The sequence below is a fragment of the Hyperolius riggenbachi genome, chromosome 3, assembly GCF_040937935.1.
Source record: "Hyperolius riggenbachi isolate aHypRig1 chromosome 3, aHypRig1.pri, whole genome shotgun sequence".
NCBI classification, from domain to species: Eukaryota; Metazoa; Chordata; class Amphibia; order Anura; family Hyperoliidae; genus Hyperolius; species Hyperolius riggenbachi.
This window is the reverse complement of record NC_090648.1, coordinates 120,048,332-120,069,345: the sequence shown is the minus strand read 5'-3', so window position 1 is coordinate 120,069,345 and position 21,014 is coordinate 120,048,332. Positions and strand designations below refer to the sequence as shown.

At 45.2% G+C, this 21,014-nt stretch overlaps 1 protein-coding gene across 2 annotated transcripts in view; it reads right to left on the bottom strand.

Annotated features, from left to right (window-relative positions):
* Positions 1 to 21,014, bottom strand: part of KCNIP3 (potassium voltage-gated channel interacting protein 3) — a 206,795-nt gene that overhangs the window by 27,342 nt on the left and 158,439 nt on the right. For both annotated transcript variants that reach the window (XM_068274835.1, XM_068274836.1), the window contains exons 3-4: positions 13,143 to 13,267; positions 3,511 to 3,580 (exon numbers count right to left, since the gene is read on the bottom strand). In XM_068274835.1, the coding sequence (XP_068130936.1) occupies positions 3,511 to 3,580; positions 13,143 to 13,267 (195 nt within the window). The remainder of the gene's footprint in view (positions 1 to 3,510; positions 3,581 to 13,142; positions 13,268 to 21,014) is intronic.

Sequence of the window (21,014 nt, the reverse complement as noted above, 5' to 3'; positions counted from 1 at the left end):
TTTCTCCTTATGATAATATGCCAGGCCTTCCTCACCTCTGCTTATGGCCATTATTCTGGGTTCAGATCAGAGGCAAGCTGGGTCAGGCACATTCATATTGATGCTCACTGGCCCTGTGCTGTCCATTAATGTAAGAGAACGGATGATTGCTGTTGAGGTGCAAAGGGCAGTCAGTGATTGTACTTTACAGCAGCAGCTTGTAGATTTTACCTGTCACTGAGTGTGAGAGGATCACTGCACTATTTCATATTACTGAGCCTGAACATTTAAAAAAATGCAATTTTACTATCATAAAACGCTTCTCCAGCTAAAACCTTTGTTTATACAAGTAAAGAGACGGCACACTACTGGCTGCAAATCAATTGCTGTGTATTGGAACACGTACACTTGTAGTGTGCCGTCCCTTTACTTGTGTGGACATTTCCAGGGCTGTGTGAGCAATCCGGCCTGAGACTTGGCACCGGCTAGTTACCAGGTGTACATACCTGGTGAGCAGTTGTCCTTGCAGTACATTGTGTGAAAACCTGTGTATATGTCTGAGTAGGATAGGGAGGGTTAGTGTTCTCGCGTTGCGTAGTGGTTAGTGTTCTCGCCTTGCAGCGCTGGGTCCCGGTTGAAATCCCAGCCAGGGCACTATCTGCATGGTGTTTGTATGTTCTTGCTGTGTCTGCGTGGACACTCCGGTTTCCTCCCACATCCCAAAAACATACATATAAGTTAATTGGCTTCCCCCTTAATTGGCCCTAGTCTACGATCCATACACTACATGATACACACACACACATATGACTGTGGTAGGCAGGGCCGGCTCTAGCATGGGGCGAGAGGCAGGCAATGGGGCAGAGCGGCAGGGGACAGCGGAACAATGGGCAGGGGACGTGCCCACTTTCCCCCACCAGACTGTGGGACCCCCGTGATGAATTGGCCACGGCATCTAATAGACACTGCACCAGTTCATCCCCGCAGCTCATCGCTCCAGCCTGCATAGTCTTCCGGCAGGCAGAGCAGGACTACGGGAAGATGGCGCCCGAAGCCCTGTACTGGAGACTAATTGTGTCTTCATCTTGTTCTCTGCCTGTCAGCGCGGGACTGGCTGCGCCGCTGCAGATCACCATAGGAAGCTGCGCCCAGGGAGAGAGTATTCTGCAGGTGAGTAAATGCTTTTTTTTTTTTACAGGTGGGCATTAGTTTTTGGTGAAACGCTGGCCACATTAATATTATTTTATGGTGTAACACTGACCCTATTATGATTATTTTATGGTGAAACGCTGGCGACAATGTGATTATTTTATGGTGAACCGCTGACCACATTACGAAAATTACGATTATTTTATGGTGAAACGCTGACCACATTATGATTATTTTATGGTGAAACGCTGGCCATAATGTGATTATTTTATGGTGAAACTCTGACCACATTACAATAATTTTTGGGTGAAACGCTGGCCACATTTCAATTATTTTATAGTGAAACGCTGCCCACATTGCAATTATTTTCTAGTGAAACATTGCCGCATTATGATTATTTTCTGGTGAAAAGCTGCTGTGTTACGATTATTTTCTGGTGCAAGATTGCCGCATTACGATTATTTTATGGTGAATCATTGCTGCGTTATGATTATTTTCTTGTGCAAGTTTGCCACATTATGATTATTTTATGGAGAGTCATTGCTGCGTTACGATTATTTTACGGTGAAAGATTGCAACATTACGATTATTTCTATGGTGAAGCACTGCTTTCATTTCATGTGTCAGAGGTAATGGTGCTTGCAATTCATGTGTCGAAAGTAATAGTTGTTGCATTTCATGTGTTGGAATTAATAGTTCTAGCATTTCATGTGTCGGAAGTAATAATACTTGCATTTCATGTGTCGGAGAGAATGGTTGTTGCATTGCATTTTATGTGTTGGAGGTAAATGGTTCTTGCATTTCATGTGTTGGAAGTAATGGTTGTTGCATTGCCGCCTCACTGTTACGCGTTACATTACAGTTAGCCCCGCCCACAAGAAGTCATGACCACACCCATTTCTTGCGCGCCACACTAGCATTAGTGAACAAAAAATGTGCTCGAACATGATGCCCTCTTCACATTTCTGACTGCCCCTCATTTATGCCTTTCTAGAACCGGCCCTGGTGGTAGGGATTGATTGTGAACCCCTGTGAGGGACAATTAAGTGACAAGGCAAAATACTCTGTTCAGCGCTGTGGAAGATGTCGACACTGTATAAATACTAAATAATAATAACTAATGGCAGAGGCGTCTGAAACGTGGTGGAGATCAGGATGAATTCCACCTCTGGCCATGACTAGTGGTGCCACCTGTACAACAGATTCAAGGGAGGTACCTACACACTTGCGATTATTTTTACCCATCAGGAAATTGGGAAATTATCCCTCTGGCAACAAATTGGAGACCGATGCTGTACAGACACATCTCTAGCCTTCAGGCTAGGGATGCATTCTATTGCTATGGAGGGAGGCAGAGGAATGACGATCGGCCCACAACGTGGTTGGGGGGAGCAAAGACTACATTGCAGCTGGGCATGCTTCGATGTAAACTTACATATTATGTAGCACTATACAAAAGATAGGGAGACAACGTCTAACAATACAGCACGGGGACATTGCAGCATTAAACAATTATATACAAAATAGTCAAACAATAAACAATAGTGCAGAGATTGCAAGGCTCCCTAAATAAAAGAGTCACTATGTCCAAGTGGTGGTGGAGAAGAGCACATGGAGAAGAGGGTCATGCCAAATGAGCTTACAATCTAATGGCCAGCATGACCTCTGACCTGAAGCCAGCGTGTCCCAATGGAAAGGCGTGTTGGTGAATGCAGTCACATTGCCGACTCCATCCCAATTGGTCAGCTGACTTCAGGTTAGAGGTCATTCTGGCTGTTATGAGATAGAGATTCTCTCTTGGTGAGCCTATACTGTATTGATGTTGATGTATTTGTGAAATTAGATGTTTAACGTGACATTGCCAGGTCAGTGGAGCTCAAAAATAGAGCGCTTAGCAGAGTTTTAAATAATCACAGAGAAACAAAATCTTACATCAAACATCTGTTTAAACATATTGCCAAGTTCTCCAGTTAAAAACAAGACAAAAAGCAGATACAAATGACTAGTGTTGGAAGTCAGCACTGCGTGGTTTGGTACCCAAACACACACATTCAGCACCGAGCGGCAGGAGGGGGTGTGTTTCATTTAATTGTGATACTTCCTCCTTCCTGCTTGGAAGGAGAAAGTATCAGAATAAAATGAAATGTATTGCTGTTTGGTACTGAAATGGTGCTGAATGCATGTGTTCAGGTTCCAAACCACGTGGTGCCGAATTCAAACAACAACACTACAATTGAATGTTTTCTTCAAATGCCACAACCATATGATGAAGAAATTATGATAACATATTCACATCTGACAGCCTACTAACTGTAATTCCTCTTTTTCTCCTTTCACCAGATACAGGAACTGTACAGAAAACCATCATCAACGTCCACTGACCTCCTTGGGGGAAGAACTGGGAGTAGATCAGCTTGAATGTGTCCTCATCCACCAAACCACTTGGGCACTCCTGAAAAGAAGTAACAGAATAATAGGTGTCAGTTTTTGTTTGTTCATAGTCTTTTCCAGCAATTACACCTATAAGTACCGGTAACTATCATTGGAGAGAAATTCAGGACCTCTAGTCTGCTGAAACTATAAGAGAGTTGCTATGTACTAGATTATCTTCTGCAAGTAGGATTTTTAAAGTGGCAAACCTTACTTAAACGTCTTTGGTATATAATAAGTAGAGATATAGCGAACGGTTCCAGACGAACTTTGGGGGTTCGCGTTCGCCTTCACCAGGCGAACTTTTGCGGAAGTTCGATTTGCCCCATAATGCACTATGAGGGTCAACTTTGACCCTCAGCATCACAGTCAGCAGGCACATTGTAGCCATTCAGGCTACATTAAGCCCTGGAGCCCCACCCCCCCCTTATATAAGGCAGGCTCGCTGGCCATGACACTCACTCGTGTGCCTGCTGCAAATAGACAGACTAGGGAGAGCTGCTGCAGATTTTTTCTCCTAGGGAAAGATTAGTTAGGCTCTTGGCTTGCTCCTGGCTGATTGTTGGGACACCTACCTATGCCTACCTACCTATACTGGGTCTCCTACCTATGCCTAGCTAACTACTGAGGCACCTACCTATACCTACCTCCCTATACTGGGTCTCCTACCTATGCCTACCTACCTATGCTGGGTCTACCTATGCCTAGCTAACTACTGAGGCACCTACCTATGCCTACCTACCTATACTTGGACTCCTACCTATGCCTACCTACCTATACTGGGTCTCCTAACTATGCCTAGCTAACTACTGAGGCACCTACCTATGCCTATCTACCTATACTGGGACTCCTACCTATGCCTACCTACATACAAGAAGATAATAAGGTCGTTGCTTCATTGTGGACAGACCAAATTTGATCAGCTGGACAGTCACTGTTGTTTTATCGTTTAACTACCACAGCCCGGCGACCATATGGGCTGGAAAACTGCCACGGCCTGCACTCTGGCCATGTTGCGCATCAGTCCAGCACGGCCGTCACTACGCAAACAGCTGTTTGCGGTGCGTTACACGGTGAGTTTGGTGTGTCAGTGTGAAGCAGAACTCTAATTACACTCCCTAATTGATGTATACACATGCAAGATGTTTGAAAGCACTTTAGGCCTGCAATTTAGCATTCAATGTGATTTCTGCCCTTAAAACGCTGCTTTGCGTCACATCCAGATTTTTCCCCGGGACTTTGGCCATATATCCCACTCCGCCATGCCCCCCTCCAGGTGTTAGACCCCTTGAAACATCTTTTCCATCACTTTTGTGGCCAGCATAATTTTTTCTATTTTTCAAAGTTCGCCTCCCCATTGAAGTCTATTGCGGTTCGCGAACTTTTCCGCGAACCGAACCTTTCGCGAAGGTTCACGAACCCGGTTCGCGAACCGAAAATCGGAGGTTCGCGACATCTCTAATAATAAGCAGGGTGGCAAACCACACCACCAGTCACAATCCATAAAGTAGGTTAGCACACCGTTATTTAGAATAGCTGTCAATTGTTTGTATACAATATTTGTCTATACATTTGTGTTGACTGCTGATGCTTTGATTTAATAAATACTCTATAGACAGAGATAACAGTGTGCTAACCTGCCTTTGACTTTGCAGATTATCTTTAGGTGGTGTGAGATTGATGGGTGGTATAACTTCTTGCTAAAGATATTCCTGCATAAGCATGTAATCAAGAGATGATATTCAATCTGCTTTTTTTAAAACCAGAACAAACAATCTCATGTCTATTGACAATTGCAAACCCGAGGTGAGAGGCATATAGAGGCGGCCATATTCATTTATTTTTAAACATTACTAGTTGCCTGGCTTTCCTACTGATCTCTTTGGCTGCAGTATTGCCTGAATCACACAACAGAGATAAGCAAGCAGCTAATCCAATCAGACTTCAGTCAGAAATACCTGATCAGCATGCTTGTTCACGGTCTATGGCTAAAAGTTGTAAGGCTCATACACACGCTTGACTAAAGTCAAGTGAGGAGGCCAGTATATCTACAGCCCCAGCCAATAATCAAGCGTGCGTACAGAGTCCTCCAACCCCAACCCGTGAGTGATCAGCCCAGCAGATCAACTCACCTGACCGATGGCCAATCTCATTGTTCATGCCGCTCCCCCACCCCATCCACTGCATGACGTCACGCACGTGCCGCCCTCTTGTAGATTTAAATATGTCTACATGTCCTTCCTCTTTCGACTTTCTTGCCATAAACATGAGGCTCAAGAAATCCGACTTTTAAGTTCATTTTACGGCTGCTTCAAAAAATACAGTATTCAGATAGCTATTTGTGCCTGTTCATCCATACACTGGTAGTCAAAACATTTATGGACTCCACAAGAGTCTATAAAGGTGTCCTGTGGTATATTACAGCAAAATATCAGCAGCTAGCAACAATCTGCCATCAGGAAATATCATTGCCATAAACTGGTGAACATAACCTAAAACAACTCTAGGAAAGGGTCAGGGCCGTTTCTTTTATAATGCCAGGGGGCAGCTAAGGTTTTGGTGGCCCCAAGCAGTCCATAACTTGAGGCCCCCATCCATGAAAGAAGCAGCGCTTCTAAAAAATGGATAGCCACACCCAAAAGGCAAAAAATGGGTGTGGCCAAAACATGAGGTGGGTGGAGCCAAATACTAGCAGTTTCTAGGCTAAATTTCACCCAGGGCGAGGATGTAAAATGCGCCCCAACCTGGAGACCGGTATAGGTGCCCACAGTATAGGTAGCCAGCTATAGGACCCCCCAGTATAAGTAGCCCATATAGTTGCCCCCAGTATAGGTAAGATAGGTAGGTGCCCTCATATAGGTTAGATAGGTTGGTGCCCCCATATAGGTTAGATAGATAGGTGCCTCCAATATACAGTGGCTTGCAAAAGTATTCGGCCCCCTTGAAGTTTTCCACATTTTTTCACATTACTGCCACAAACATGAATCAATTTTATTGGAATGCCACGTGAAAGACCAATACAAGGTGGTGTACATGTGAGAAGTGGAACGAAATTCATACATGATTGCAAACATTTTTTAAAAATCAATAACTGCAAAGTGAGGTGTGCGTAATTATTCAGCCCCCTTTGGTCTGAGTGCAGTCAATGCCCATAGACATTGCCTGATGAGGGCTAATAACTAAATAGAGTTCACCTATGTGTAATCTAATGTCAGTACAAATATAGCTGCTCTGTGACGGCCTCAGAGGTTGTCTAAGAGAATATTGGGAGAAACAACACCATGAAGTCCGAAGAACACACCAGACAGGTCAGGGATCAAGTTATTGAGAAATGTAAAGCAGGCTTAGGCTACAAAAAGATTTTCAAAGCCTTGAACATCCCACAGAGCACTGTTCAAGCGATCATTCAGAAATGGAAGGAGTATGGCACAACTGTAAACCTACCAAGACAAGGCCGTCCACCTAAACTCACAGGCCAAAAAAGAAGAGCGCTGGTCAGAAATGCAGCCAAGAGGCCCATGGTGACTCTGGACGAGCTGCAGAGATCTACAGCTCGGGGGGGGGGGGGGGGGGGGGAATCTGTCCATAGGACAACTATTAGTCATGCACTGCACAAAGTTGGCCTTTATGGAAGAGTGGCAAGAGGAAAGCCATTGTGAACAGAAAAGCATAGTAGATCCTGTTTGCAGTTTGCCACAAGCCATGTGGGGGACACAGCAAACATGTGGAAGAAGGTGCTCTGGTCAGATAAGACCAAAATGGGACTTTTAGGCCAAAATGCAAAACGCTATGTGTGACGGTAAACTAACACAGCACATCACTCAGAACACACCATTACCACTGTCAAATATGGTGGTGGCAGCATAATGCTCTGGGGGTGCGTCTCTTCAGCAGGGACAGAGAAGCTGGTCAGAGTTGATGGGAAGATTTATGGAGCTAAATACAGGGCAATCTTGGAGGAAAACCTCTTGGAGTCTGCAAAAGACTTGAGACTGGGGTGGAGGTTCACCTTCCAGCTGGACAACAACCCTAAACATAAAGCCAGGGCAACAATGGAATGGTTTAAAACAAAACACATCCATGTGTTAGAATGGCCCAGTCAAAGTCCAGATCTAAATCCAATCGAGAAAGCGTGGCAATATCTGAAAACAGCTGTTCACAAACTCTGTCCATCTAATCTGACTGAGCTGGAGCTGTTTTGCAAAGAAGAATGGGCAAGGATTTTAGTCTCTAGATGTGCAAAGCTGGTATAGACATACCCTAAAAGACTGGCAGCTGTAATTGCAGCAAAAGGTGGTTTTACAAAGTATTGATTTAGGGGGCTGAATAATTACGCACACCCCACTTTGCACTTATTGATTTGTAAAAAAATTTTGGAATCATGTATGATTTTCGTTCCACTTCTCACGTGTACATCACTTTGTATTGGTCTTTCACATGGAATTCCAATAAAATAAATTCATGTTTATGGCAGTAATGTGACAAAATGTGGAAAACTTCAAAGGGGGCTGCATACTTTTGCAATCCACTGTAGGTAGCCAGTATATTTGCCCCAGTATAGGTTAGATAGGTATATGCCCCCAGTATAGATTAGATTGGTATATGCCCCCAGTATAGGGTAGATAGGTATGTGCCCCCAGTATAGGTTAGATAGGTATATGTCCCCCAGGATAAGTTAGATAGGTGTATGTCCCCCAGTATAGGTTAGATAGGTATATGTCCCCCAGTATAGGTTAGATAGGTATATGTCCCCTAGTATAGGTTAGATAGGTATATGTCTCCCAGTATAGGTTAGATAGGTATATGTCCCCCAGTATAAGTTAGATAGGTATATGTCCCCCAGTATAGGTTAGATAGGTATATGCCCTCAGTACAGGTTAGATAGGTATATTCCCCCAGTATAAATTAGATTGGTATATGCCCCCAGTATAGGTTAGATAGGTATACGTCCCCCAGTATAGGTTAGAAATGTCCCCCAGTATAAATTAGATAGGTATATGTCCCCAGTATAGGTTAGATAGGTATATGTCCCCCAGTATAGGATAGGTTAGATAGGTATATGCCCACAGTATCGGTTAGATAGGTAGATGCCCCCCTCCCCTATATAGCCAGGAGGTTGTGCGCAGCGGCGGGGAGAGAGAACTTTCCACTTACCTGCCTTCATCCTGCACGCAGCTTCTATCTTCAGCCTCTCCCAGCGCGCGTTGCATCAGTAAGAGCTCCCCCTGTGATGACATGCGGTAAGTCATCACAGGGGGAGCTATTACCATAGCGACAGACGCCGGGACAGGAAGTAGATAGAAGCTGTCAGGATCGAGGAAGGTAAGTTGAAACTTCTCTCTCCCCACCGCTCCGCCTGGTGCCCTCACGCCCAGTGCCCGCCCGTCACCAGCAGCAGAGCGAGGCCCAAAGCGGGGGCTTGGCTTGCTTGTATGCTGGCGGCACCCCTGCATGAAGCAAGGTGAAACATTTGCATCAGGCGCAGAGATTTCAGGGGCAGCATTTTTGTACTGTGTGTACCTTCCTCAGGAGGAATGGAGTGGAGGGTGAGCAGGGTGAGCAGTTTGTTTGTCACAGATTCACAGCCAGCCAGCATGCTATTGTGCTGAGCTGCAGCATGTCATGTGAGAACATAAAATGAAGCAAAGTAAATTATTGGGTGCTGTGTGATCATACCAAATTGGAGTCGGGTGGGGGTGGAGGGCGCTTCCTCACAAGTTTGCCTCAGGCAACAAAAAGTCTAGGAAAGGTGGGGGGAAAGGCTGCGCATCCCTAAACACATGCTGCAATTGAATGGTTAAAGCGAACCCGAGGTGGGTTTGAAGAATATTATCTGCATACAGAGGCTGGATCTGCCTATACAGCCCAGCCTCTGTTGCTATCCCAAACCCCCCTAAGGTCCCCCTGCACTCTGCAATCCCTCATAAATCACAGCCATGCTGCTGACAAACAGCTTGTCAGAGCTGGCTGTGTTTATCTCTATAGTGTCAGTCTGCTGCTCTCTCCGCCTCCTGCAGAACTCCAGTCCCCGCCTGCATCCCTTCCCTCCCTGCTGATTGGAGGGAAGGGATGGGGGCAGGGACCGGAGCTATGCAGGAGGCGGGGGAGCAGCTGAGACTGACACTACAGATGTAAACAGAGCCTCACAGCATGGCTGTGATTTATGAGGGATTGCAGAGTGCAGGGGGACCTTAGTGGGGTTTGGGATAGCAACAGAGGCTGGGCTGTATAGGCAGATCCAGCCTCTGTATGCAGATAACATTCTTTAAACACACCTCGGGTTCTCTTTAATCGCACAGGAATACACTGCCTCTGCCAGACTGAAAAATGCATGCCCTGCATCCAAGACAAGTGCTAACATTTATTAAACTAGGAGGTACTTTAGCTTCCAATATGGTTTGCATGCAAAGTATATTATACTAGACACTTGCGCCACGGTGAGGCAGACCTCCGGGCAAGTGACCTAACCTAAATTTAAAACCTCGGGAGCAGCTAAGCAGAAAAAAATGTGTAACTTACATTTGGTAGAACAGCGAGGAGAACGCCAGCGCATACCACTAAGGCTCAGGGCCGGATTTGTACTTTTTACCACCCAAGGCCAACTATACCATCTGTATGGTTGTTATCTCTGTGTGCCCCAATGAGAATTCTACTTACTTTCTATCATTGGTGTCACAGACAATAGCTATTTTAGTAATATGCGTATAGATTATAAATTATGTTTTGAACTTTTATGTTATGTTTGCCATCTCGTTAATGATGGAGTTATTGTGTCACCATGAGAGTTAGGCTGAGGTGAACCTACAGGATAGAGCTTACAGGCCTTGCAGGGACGACACAAGTACAGGAAAGAGAGTTCAAAGGTTAAAGCTGTCCTTGTAGATAGGGATGGCTGCATAGAACAGCTTTACTGCTCATCACTGAGCCGCCCCTAAATTTCTGGTTCCCTAGGCCATGGCCTATGTGGCCTTGCCAGAAGTCCGGCCCTGCTAAGGCTGCATCTGAAATGACCACCAGCTCAGACAAAAAGTCTAGAACCGGCCCTGGAAAGGGTATATGTCAAAGTAGCATCCATCTTTTTCTAATGTTCCACAGTCCAGTTGACATGCTCATGTGACCATTGTAGGCACCTTTGGCTCTGGACAGGGGTCAGGATGGGCACTATGGCTCGCTAATGCTCTGTGTGTTCTGACAGACTACTCATGGCCATCAGTATGAACATCAGCAATCTGTGCTACAGGACCAGATGGACTGTCTAGACAGTAGGTGCCAAACTCAAGGTCCGCAGGCAAAACTTAGCCTACCCCGCCATTTTATGTGGCCCGTGAAATCTTTAAATGTGCATGATTGTAAGCTGAACCAGCCCTATCTGCTTCCTAGACTTCAGCGGGTGGTAGTATGGAAAGTTACATACCAGTACCACTATCCCTCTTTTTTGCCTGATGTACAGATTAGTGTAAATAAAAGTATTTACTTCCTAAAAAAAAAAAAGGTTACGTTGTGCCATACTCACAGCAGACCATAGACACATTTATTTTCCTGTATCGATCGATATGTGGCCCATAACACAGTGCAATGCTGCAATCCAGTCATTTTTTTTAATGATTCCCTGCTGCAAAGTATTGAAAATCCTTCTGTAGTGTATGAACGAAAATGATTCTCAATTGATTTCGATCAGAGGAATTGATCGTTTGGGACCACTGGACAAAAAGACCTTTCAGGAATTCCCCCAGGAATCCTGGGTTTGCCCCTGGGTTCTGGGCAATATCTGGACTGGTTGGCACAGATGGTCCTTTTTGTTTATTGATTGGGCCTTGTATGGAGGCTGTTCATTGGTCCTGGGAGAAACAATAATCTTTTTAACACTAAAGGACTGATGAATAGACAAACTAGTGGTGTTGCTTAGTAAAGTATTGTGACTACTCCAAGCCAAAATCTGTTACAACAATATCGATCTCATGATAATGTAACTTTTTTGATGTGTCTTGATCATTTGTGACCTTCATGAAGATTGACTGGATTGTCTTAACCATTTCCTATAAGAAACATTTTTGTATTGTGCAAATAAAAATGTTGTAAACTTCAAATATTGCTGTGGTATCTCAAAGCAACATACAATCCTTACTAAAACTTTTAAGTGTTTGATTGGGGTAAAGTGGATGACCCTGTGAAGTCCTGCCTTTTCTGCCCTTTGCATCAACAAGGAGCATTCCCTTAACTAATAATAATACTCTACTCCAAATTCTGTCAGTTCTGTCAAATTTCTACTGCCTCCTACTGTAAGTGACAGCAACCTAGGAGGAATGTAATTTATAGCTCACTTTACTCTGGGAAAAATGTACTTTTTATTTATGTTTTCGTGTATTTAAAATTTTAAAATTGTGTTTGCAATAGTGGTCCTTTAATCTGAGTGTAGTGACTGTACAATATCACATTTTTGTTAAATCCTCAAAAGTAGGAAAAAGCATCTGTCATTTGGTAAGTTCCTTGATAAAGCCACACACAAAAAGGTTGGGGTGAGCCAACAGATAGCAATGATCTGTTATAGTAAAAGCCATTTTTCATTTATACAGTACAGTACTTTGTATGAAATATATTTCTATCAATGATTTTGGATTATGGAAAGAATTATCCGATGTTCCATTCATTCTAATGGGGATATTCACTTTGATATACTGCAAGAGAGCTTTGGATAACAAGAATGTTTTCTGAACAAATTATTGCAAACCAAGGTTCCACTGTATTTTGAAGTACTGCACCTATCCTCCAATCAGTGGGGAGGGAAGGGACGCAGGCGGGGAGCGGCGCTGTAGAGAAGGTGGGGGAGCGGCAGTGACAGACACTCAGAGGTAAACAGCCTGCTAGCGACACGCACAGCGGTTTTATTTACGAGGGACAGCAGAGCGCAGGGGGGTCCGGGGGGGGGGAGGGGCAGGGGGGAGCTCAGTATAGTAACAAAAGCTGGCCATTGTATGCAGAACCAGCATCTGTGTCCTAATGGCATTCCTAAAGAGGAACTGAAGAGAGAGGTATATGGAGGCTGCCATGTTTATTTCTTTTTAAGTAAGACCAGTTGCCTGGCAGCCATGCTGATCCTCTGCCTCTAATACTATTAGCCATAGCCCCTGAACAAGCATGCAGCAGATCAGGTGTTTCAGACTTTAAAGTCAGATCTGACAAGACTAGCTGCATGCTTGTTTCTGGTGTTATTCAGATACTACTGCAGAGAAATAGACCAGCAGGGCTGCCAGGCAACTGGTATTGATTAAAAGGAAATAAATATGGCAGCCTCCGTATACCTCTTACTTCAGTTCCCCTTTAAAACCCACCTCGAGTTCTCTTTAAGGGTAGTAGTGGCAGAGATCAGCAGGACAGCCAGGCAATCTGCATTTTTTTTAAAGGAATGAAATAACCACAACCCTCTCAGTTCAGTTGTACTTTCAGTGACTTTGAAAGATTCTCCATACAGCTAACATGGGAACACACCTCTGCTTGACACCATATTTGTACAACATGCATATACAGAAAGTGCCCTCCATTTTGCACATGCCTTCATAGTCACTATTGCCACCTCCAATGCTCACGTTTTTAAATCCTCTGTACAGGGACTGAAGTTCCTTCTTTGTAAATTTAGTGACAGCCTGCAGCTGATCCAGTCCCTCTGGCTGGTGACGCACTGTTGATAACTCCATCTCGCTGTCACTGCTATCTGCAAAATAGGATTATACAGTCACATCTTCTACAATCTACTTATTATTATAATACTCTACTATAAAATCATTCAAACACATTCTCAAGGCAAACAAAGCAAGTTATGATTGTAATATCTTGAGTAGGGATGGCAATGCTTAGGAGCTGCTGAAAGATTGGTAAGGTTCTTCTGATTTGCTGTTATGACTTCCTGGTTTAGCCAGGGGTGCAGCTAAGGTTTTTGTGGCCCCAAGCGGACTGTAGGAAGTGGTCCTATCCTGCGCGCCGCGACGAAAAATGGGTGTGGCTATCCCGCATAAGTGGGGGTGGCCATGACATGTGGGTGGAGCTGGAGGGCGGATTGGGGCGGGGCTGTTTGCGGGGAAAATGGATGTGGGGGTGATTGAGGCGCGCGCAGCGCGCCACGCCGAAAGATGGATTTGGCCATGACATTGTATGGGCGGAGCTTAACCGTAGCACAGCAAATATAGCCAACTATGACCATTAAATAATAAATGCAGCAACAGTTACCCCAGACACCAGAAAATAAAAACGCAATTTGGGCCACATTTCAGCAGAAATCAAGCGCAATTTGGGCCACATTTCAGCAGAAATCAAACGCAATTTGGGCCACATTTCAGCAGAAATCAAATGCAATTTGGGCACATTTTCAGCAGAAATCAAACACAATTATGGCACATTTTCAGCAGAAATCAAACGCAATTAGGGCCACATTTCAGCAGAAATCAAACGCAATTTGGGCACATTTTCAGCAGAAATCAAACGCAATTAGGGCACATTTTCAGCAGAAATCAAACGCATTTTGGGCACATTTTCAGCAGAAATCAAACGCAATTTGGGCCACATTTCAGCAGAAATCAAACGCAATTTGGGCACATTTTCAGCAGAAATCAAACGCAATTATGGCACATTTTCAGCAGAAATCAAACGCAATTAGGACCACATTTCAGCAGAAATCAAACTCAATTTGGGCACATTTTCAGCAGAAATCAAACGCAATTAGGGCACATTTTCAGCAGAAATCAAACGCAATTTGGGCACATTTTCAGCAGAAATCAAACGCAATTTGGGTCACATTTCAGCAGAAATCAAACGCAATTTGGGCACATTTTCAGCAGAAATCAAACGCAATTTGGGCACATTTTCAGCTGAAATCAAACGCAATTAGGGCACATTTTCAGCAGAAATCAAACGCAATTAGGGCACATTTTCAGCAGAAATCAAACGCAATTAGGGCACATTTTCAGCAGAAATCAAATGCAATTAGGGCACAGTTCAGCAGAAATCAAACGCAATTAGGGCACATTTTCAGCAGATATCAAACGCAATTAGGGCACATTTTCAGCAGAAATCAAACACAATTAGGGCACATTTTCAGCAGAAATCAAACGCAATTAGGGCACAGTTCAGCAGAAATCAAACACAATGAGGGCACAGTTCAGCAGAAGTCAAACACAATTAGGGCACAGTTCAGCAGAAATCAAACACAATTAGGGCACAGTTCAGCAGAAATCAAACACAATTAGGGCACAGTTCAGCAGAAATCAAACGCAATTAGGGCACATTTTCAGAGCTGCAAAAAGAAAAGAATTTACTCACCTGGCACTGGCAGAAGTCTTCTCTCCCCGTCTCCCGGCCGGCTGGCGCGCAGTTCCCACGGAGCTCCCTCCCTCCTCCAATCTCCCGTGCTGATTGAATGCAGGGCTACGGGAAGATGGCCACCCGAAGCCCTGTACTGGAGGCATAAATAGTCTCCAGAGCAGGGCTTCGGCGGCGGCCATCTTCCCGTAGCCCTGCCCTGCTCTGCCAGCCCCGCGGGGCTGCGGGAAAACAGTGACGTCACGCCGACGTCACTGAGCCGCTGAGGCCCCTACGATCTTGAGGCCCCAAGCGGCCGCTTGGTTCGCTTTATGCCTCGCGGCGCCCCTGGGTTTAGCACATGATCATGACTAGCAAATCAGAGCCTTACAAATGCCTCATATGCCTCTCCATGAGTCCTAAGTAGGACCATCCCTAATCTTGAGTAGATTGCGATCTGAGTTGATATCATTTTTATGCTACCTTTAGGCAGGGAACACACTTGTCTTTCAGTTTTCTGCGCGCGTTTTCCTGCATACTTTTTCTGCACACCAAGTGTGTCTCTATGCAGGAAAACGTGCGCCTTTTTCACACCAGTTGATGTAATTGATACAAAAAACTGACAAAATGTGCAGAGTCATGATGCAGAATGTCAGTTTTTTTTCTGCGCGCGAACAAAATATTAAGTGTGTACTAGCCCATTGATTAACATGAGTTCTCAGTTTTTCTGTGCAGAAAACGTGTACGAAAACAGTCAAGTGTGTTCCCTGCCTTACGCAAATTAATGCGACTTAGAAATAGATAAATTATTGGCCCATTCTAAACTGCATAGTCTTTGCATCAACCCAGAATTATGAGCATCTTACTGACCATCCCTATCTGAAAGCAGGCCCCTTCCCAGCCCTTACTGCCATAGAATTGTCATCCTTCCAGTGCTGACAGTCTCACCTTAAAGAACAAGCGACACCCATGCTAACCCAGAAATAAAAAACACATATTTAAGTAGATAAATACTACTTCTACTTACATAAAAGATGTATTGTGTTATCCACGTAATGATTCCTGTGAATTTTATAAATGAAAAGCAGAAAATCCTATTGTAGGCAGTGGCCATCTTGCCAAGCTAATGCTGACATCATATCCTCCCTGACTCTTGTTTTCCCCCCTCCCTTCTCTTGCTCATTGTGTATTCATTAGCTGCCCTCCTCCCAGAGTCTTCATACACTCCCACTGAGGTGTATACTAGCAACTTCACTGTCTTTTTTTTATTTACACATCCAATCACTGAGTCACCTCAGCCTTGCTTGTAAGCACAAGTAATCAGAGGATGTTTCTGATAAGCAGCTAGGCAGGGAAATAAATGGAAGAGGAGTGTGAGAAAACGCGGAAAAGCCGCCGCGGGTGCTCAGAGCAAGGCGGCTGATTCCGCGTCCAACGCGGCAGGTTGCGCGCGTGGGCCTGCATCTGCTAGCATGACTGAACGCGGAGAAACCGCCGCATGTCCTGAGAACAAGGCGGCGGATTCCGCGTCCGACGCGGCGGTTTGCACGCATAGGCCTACATCTGTCAGTATGGCTGAACGCGGAGAAGCCGCCGCATGCTCTGATAGCGGTGCGGCTGGTTCCGCGTCCAGCACAGCGGATGGGTTACAACACATGTCTGGTGTGGCTAGGACTGATAGTCCACACAGGTTCAGAAGGACGCGCGCGCGCGCTGAGAGGCAGAGCTTTTATGACAACCAGAAGGGAGTCAGCTGACCAAGCCGGTCAGCTGACAATTCTATCAGTTCTCATTGGTCCAGCACTTAGGGGAGGCGCTGGAGAGCGCTATAGTATATATACTGGGTGCTGGTCATTTCTCTGGTGTCTGTCGTTGCGATCACTACGTGGAAGCACTCAGACCTTTTTGTCAGAATCTGTGTTATTCTCTAGACCAGTTCCAAGGTGTTGATGATCACGGACCTCACACCCCAGACTAGGAATTCTGTATATCATCTGTGTTATTCTCTAGACCAGTTCCAGGGTGTTGATCATCACGGACCTCACACGCCAGACTAGGAATTCTGTATCTCATCTGTGCTATTCTCTAGACCAGTTCCAGGGTGTTGATGATCACGGACCTCACATCCCAGACTAGGAATACTGCATATTATCTGTGTTATTCTTCAGACTAGTTCCAGGGTGTTGATGACTACGGAGCTCACACCCAAGACTAGGAATTAGCGTTACCATCTTGTCATATTCAGACTAGTTCCAGGGTGTTGATGATCAAGGAGCTCACACCTAAGACTAGGCATTGTTTGATTATTTGTTATGACCTCCTGCTTTCCTGACCATTCTTCTGATCTCTAATTTGGTACTTCGCTATATCTGATTCTCCGTTGCCAAACCTTGCCTGCCTTAGGATTCCGAATCAGTCTCTTGTCTCTGTATCTGATCTGTCTGTCTGTTGCCGACCTGGCTTGTCCGACCTTGAGAACTATCTCCTCTGTTTAGAGATAGTTCACAGATCTGTCAGTGACACTCCACCATTGGTGTCACTCACACTCTGGTCCTTCCCACTCTCAGCCTGACTCCTCCCCTTGGGGAACCTCAGGCCATTGGAAGGAGCCTGTTCTTTGGGCAGTATCTCTTACTGCCTTGCACCCTCTATACGGGTGCTCTCCTCAAAGTATTACTGTTGCACCAAACACTCATATTACCCAGGTGTCCAGAGGTTAGAGATATATCTGATTCTCGGTGATACTGCAGATCACCGATAATCGGATCCTCTCTGTGTTACACCGATCGTTACAAGGAGGAATATAATATAGATAAAAAGAACTCCCAGCATGCAACTGAATGGCAATGGCTATTAAAGGGCCAGTTCTCCTAATGTATGTGATAACCCCAAACCATAACAGCAGAAAAAGTTTTGAAAAGTTTTGAATGCAGGATTAGCATCTTTATCACTTAATACACTCAGACCAGTTGCTGTTGAAATTTGATTTTTATGGTGACAATACCGCTTTAAAGGACAACTGAAGCGAGAGGGATATGGAGGCTGCCATATTTATTATTAAATTTGCAGTCTGCTATGAATTCCCCAGAACTGTATACTCAAGTTGCATTTCTTTGCAAGTGTGGAATACAGTATTCAGTGTAGACTGCTTAGAACTAGTGTTGGGCGAACAGTGTTCGCCACTGTTCGGGCTCTGCAGAACATCACCCTGTTCGGGTGATGTTCGGGTTCGGCCGAAGACCTGACGGTGTTCGGCCAAACTGTTCGGCCATATGGCCGAACTAAGAGCGCATGGCCGAACGTTACCCGAACGTTCGGCTAGCGCTGTGATTGGCCGAACGGGTCACGTGTAGTGTTGGGCGAACATCTAGATGTTCGGGTTCGGGCCGAACATGGCCGAACTCCGAACATAATGGAAGTCAATGGGGACCCGAACTTTCGTGCTTTGTAAAGCCTCCTTATATGCTACATACCCCAAATTTACAGGGTATGTGCACCTTGGGAGTGGGTACAAGAGGAACAAATTTTTTAGCAAAAAGAGCTTATAGTTTTTGAGAAAATCGATTTTAAAGTTTCAAAGGGAAAACTGTCTTTTAAATGCGGGAAATGTCTGTTTTCTTTGCACAGGTAACATGCTTTTTGTCGGCATGCAGTCATAAATGTAATACATATAAGAGGTTCCAGGAAAAGGGACCGGTAACGCTAACCCAGCAGCAGCACACGTGATGGAACAGGAGGAGGGTGGCGCAGGAGGAGAAGGCCACGCTTTGAGACACAACAACCCAGGCCTTGCATGAGGACAAGAAGCGTGCGGATAGCAATTTGCATTTTGTCGCCATGCAGTCATAAATGTAATACAGATGAGAGGTTCAATAAACAGGGACCGGAAACGCTAACCCATCACAGATGTTCATTGTTCATGTTACTTGGTTGGGGTCCGGGAGTGTTGCGTAGTCGTTTCCAATCCAGGATTGATTCATTTTAATTTGAGTCAGACGGTCTGCATTTTCTGTGGAGAGGCGGATACGCCGCCGATCTGTGACGATGCCTCCGGCAGCACTGAAACAGCGTTCCGACATAACGCTGGCTGCCGGGCAAGCCAGCACCTCTATTGCGTACATTGCCAGTTTGTGCCAGGTGTCTAGCTTCGATACCCAATAGTTGAAGGGTGCAGATGGATTGTTCAACACAGCTACGCCATCTGACATGTAGTCCTTGACCATCTTCTCCAGGCGATCGGTGTTGGAGGTGGATCTGCACGCTTGCTGTTCTGTGTGCTGCTGCATGGGTGTCAGAAAATTTTCCCACTCCAAGGACACTGCCGATACCATTCCCTTTTGGGCACTAGCTGCGGCTTGTGTTGTTTGCTGCCCTCCTGGTCGTCCTGGGTTTGCGGAAGTCAGTCTGTCGGCGTACAACTGGCTAGAGGAGGGGGAGGATGTCAATCTCCTCTCTAAAGTCTCCACAAGGGCCTGCTGGTATTCTTCCATTTTGACCTGTCTGGCTCTTTCTTCAAGCAGTTTTGGAACATTGTGTTTGTACCGTGGATCCAGAAGGGTATAAACCCAGTAATTGGTGTTGTCCAGATTGCGCACAATGCGTGGGTCGCGTTCAATGCAGTCCTAGGCCGAAGAGGTCATAGCCTAGGGTCACAAAACCTGTTTATTTGGGCAATTTCAATGGTGGCGAGTCTGACGTACATAAATCGCAGCAATGGCCGTTAGCAACGTCTGAATCTCACGAAATGTCTCATGCAGGTAGAAGACATATTGTTAGACTTGGGCTCCAAAGATGGGGTCCCTACATCTCTGCAAACCAGAGTTACAGGGCTCCAAATTTGGTAAAATCCCCCATAGGCTTTCATTGGGCCTCCTATTTACAGTTCCAAAATCTCACATCTTTTCAAAGGGCAATTACTCAGCAGTGGCAAATTTTCTAGCATTGTAGGGACCCTTAGGGGGAACATGACTGGTGAGTTTCGAGCCCCTAGGCCGAAGAGGTCATAGCCTAGGGTCACAAAAACCTGTTTATTTGGGCTATTTCAATGGTAGTGATGGTGGCGTACATAAATCGCAGCAATGGCCGTTAGCAAAGTCTGAATCTCACGAAATGTCTCATGCAGGTAGAAGACATATTGTTAGACTTGGATTCCAAAGATGGGGTCCCTACATCTCTGCAAACCAGAGTTACAGGGGTCCAAAATTGGTAAAATCCCCCATAGGATTTCATTGGGCCTCCTATTTACCGTTCCAAAATCTCACACCATTTCAAAGGGCAATGGATCAGTCAGCAGTGGCAAAACTCACCAGTCATGATCCCCCTAAGGGTCCCTACAATGCTAGAAAATTTGGTACTGCTGAGCCATTGCCCTTTGAAAAGATGTGAGATTTTGGAAAGTGAAATAGGGAGGCAATGCAATCCTATGGGGGATTTTACCAATTTTGGACCCCTGTAACTCTGGTTTGCAGAGATGTAGGGACCCCATCTTTGGAATCCAAGTCTAACAATATGTCTTCTACCTGCATGAGACATTTCGTGAGATTCAGACTTTGCTAACGGACATTGCTGAGATTTATGTACGCCACCATCACTACCATTGAAATAGCCCAAATAAACAGGTTTTTGTGACCCTAGGCTATGACCTCTTCGGCCTAGGGGCCCGAAACTCACCAGTCATGTTCCCCCTAAGGGTCCCTACAATGCTAGAAAATTTGGTACTGCTGAGCCATTGCCCTTTGAAAAGATGTGAGATTTTGGAAAGTGAAATAGGGAGGCAATGCAATCCTATGGGGGATTTTACCAATTTTGGACCCCTGTAACTCTGGTTTGCAGAGATGTAGGGACCCCATCTTTGGAATCCAAGTCTAACAATATGTCTTCTACCTGCATGAGACATTTCGTGAGATTCAGACTTTGCTAACGGCCATTGCTGAGATTTATGTACGCCACCATCACTACCATTGAAATAGCCCAAATAAACAGGTTTTTGTGACCCTAGGCTATGACCTCTTCGGCCTAGGGGCCCGAAACTCACCAGTCATGTTCCTCCTAAGGGTCCCTACAATGCTAGAAAATTTGGTACTGCTGAGTAATTGCCCTTTGAAAAGATGTGAGATTTTGGAACTGTAAATAGGAGGCCCAATGAAAGCCTATGGGGGATTTTACCA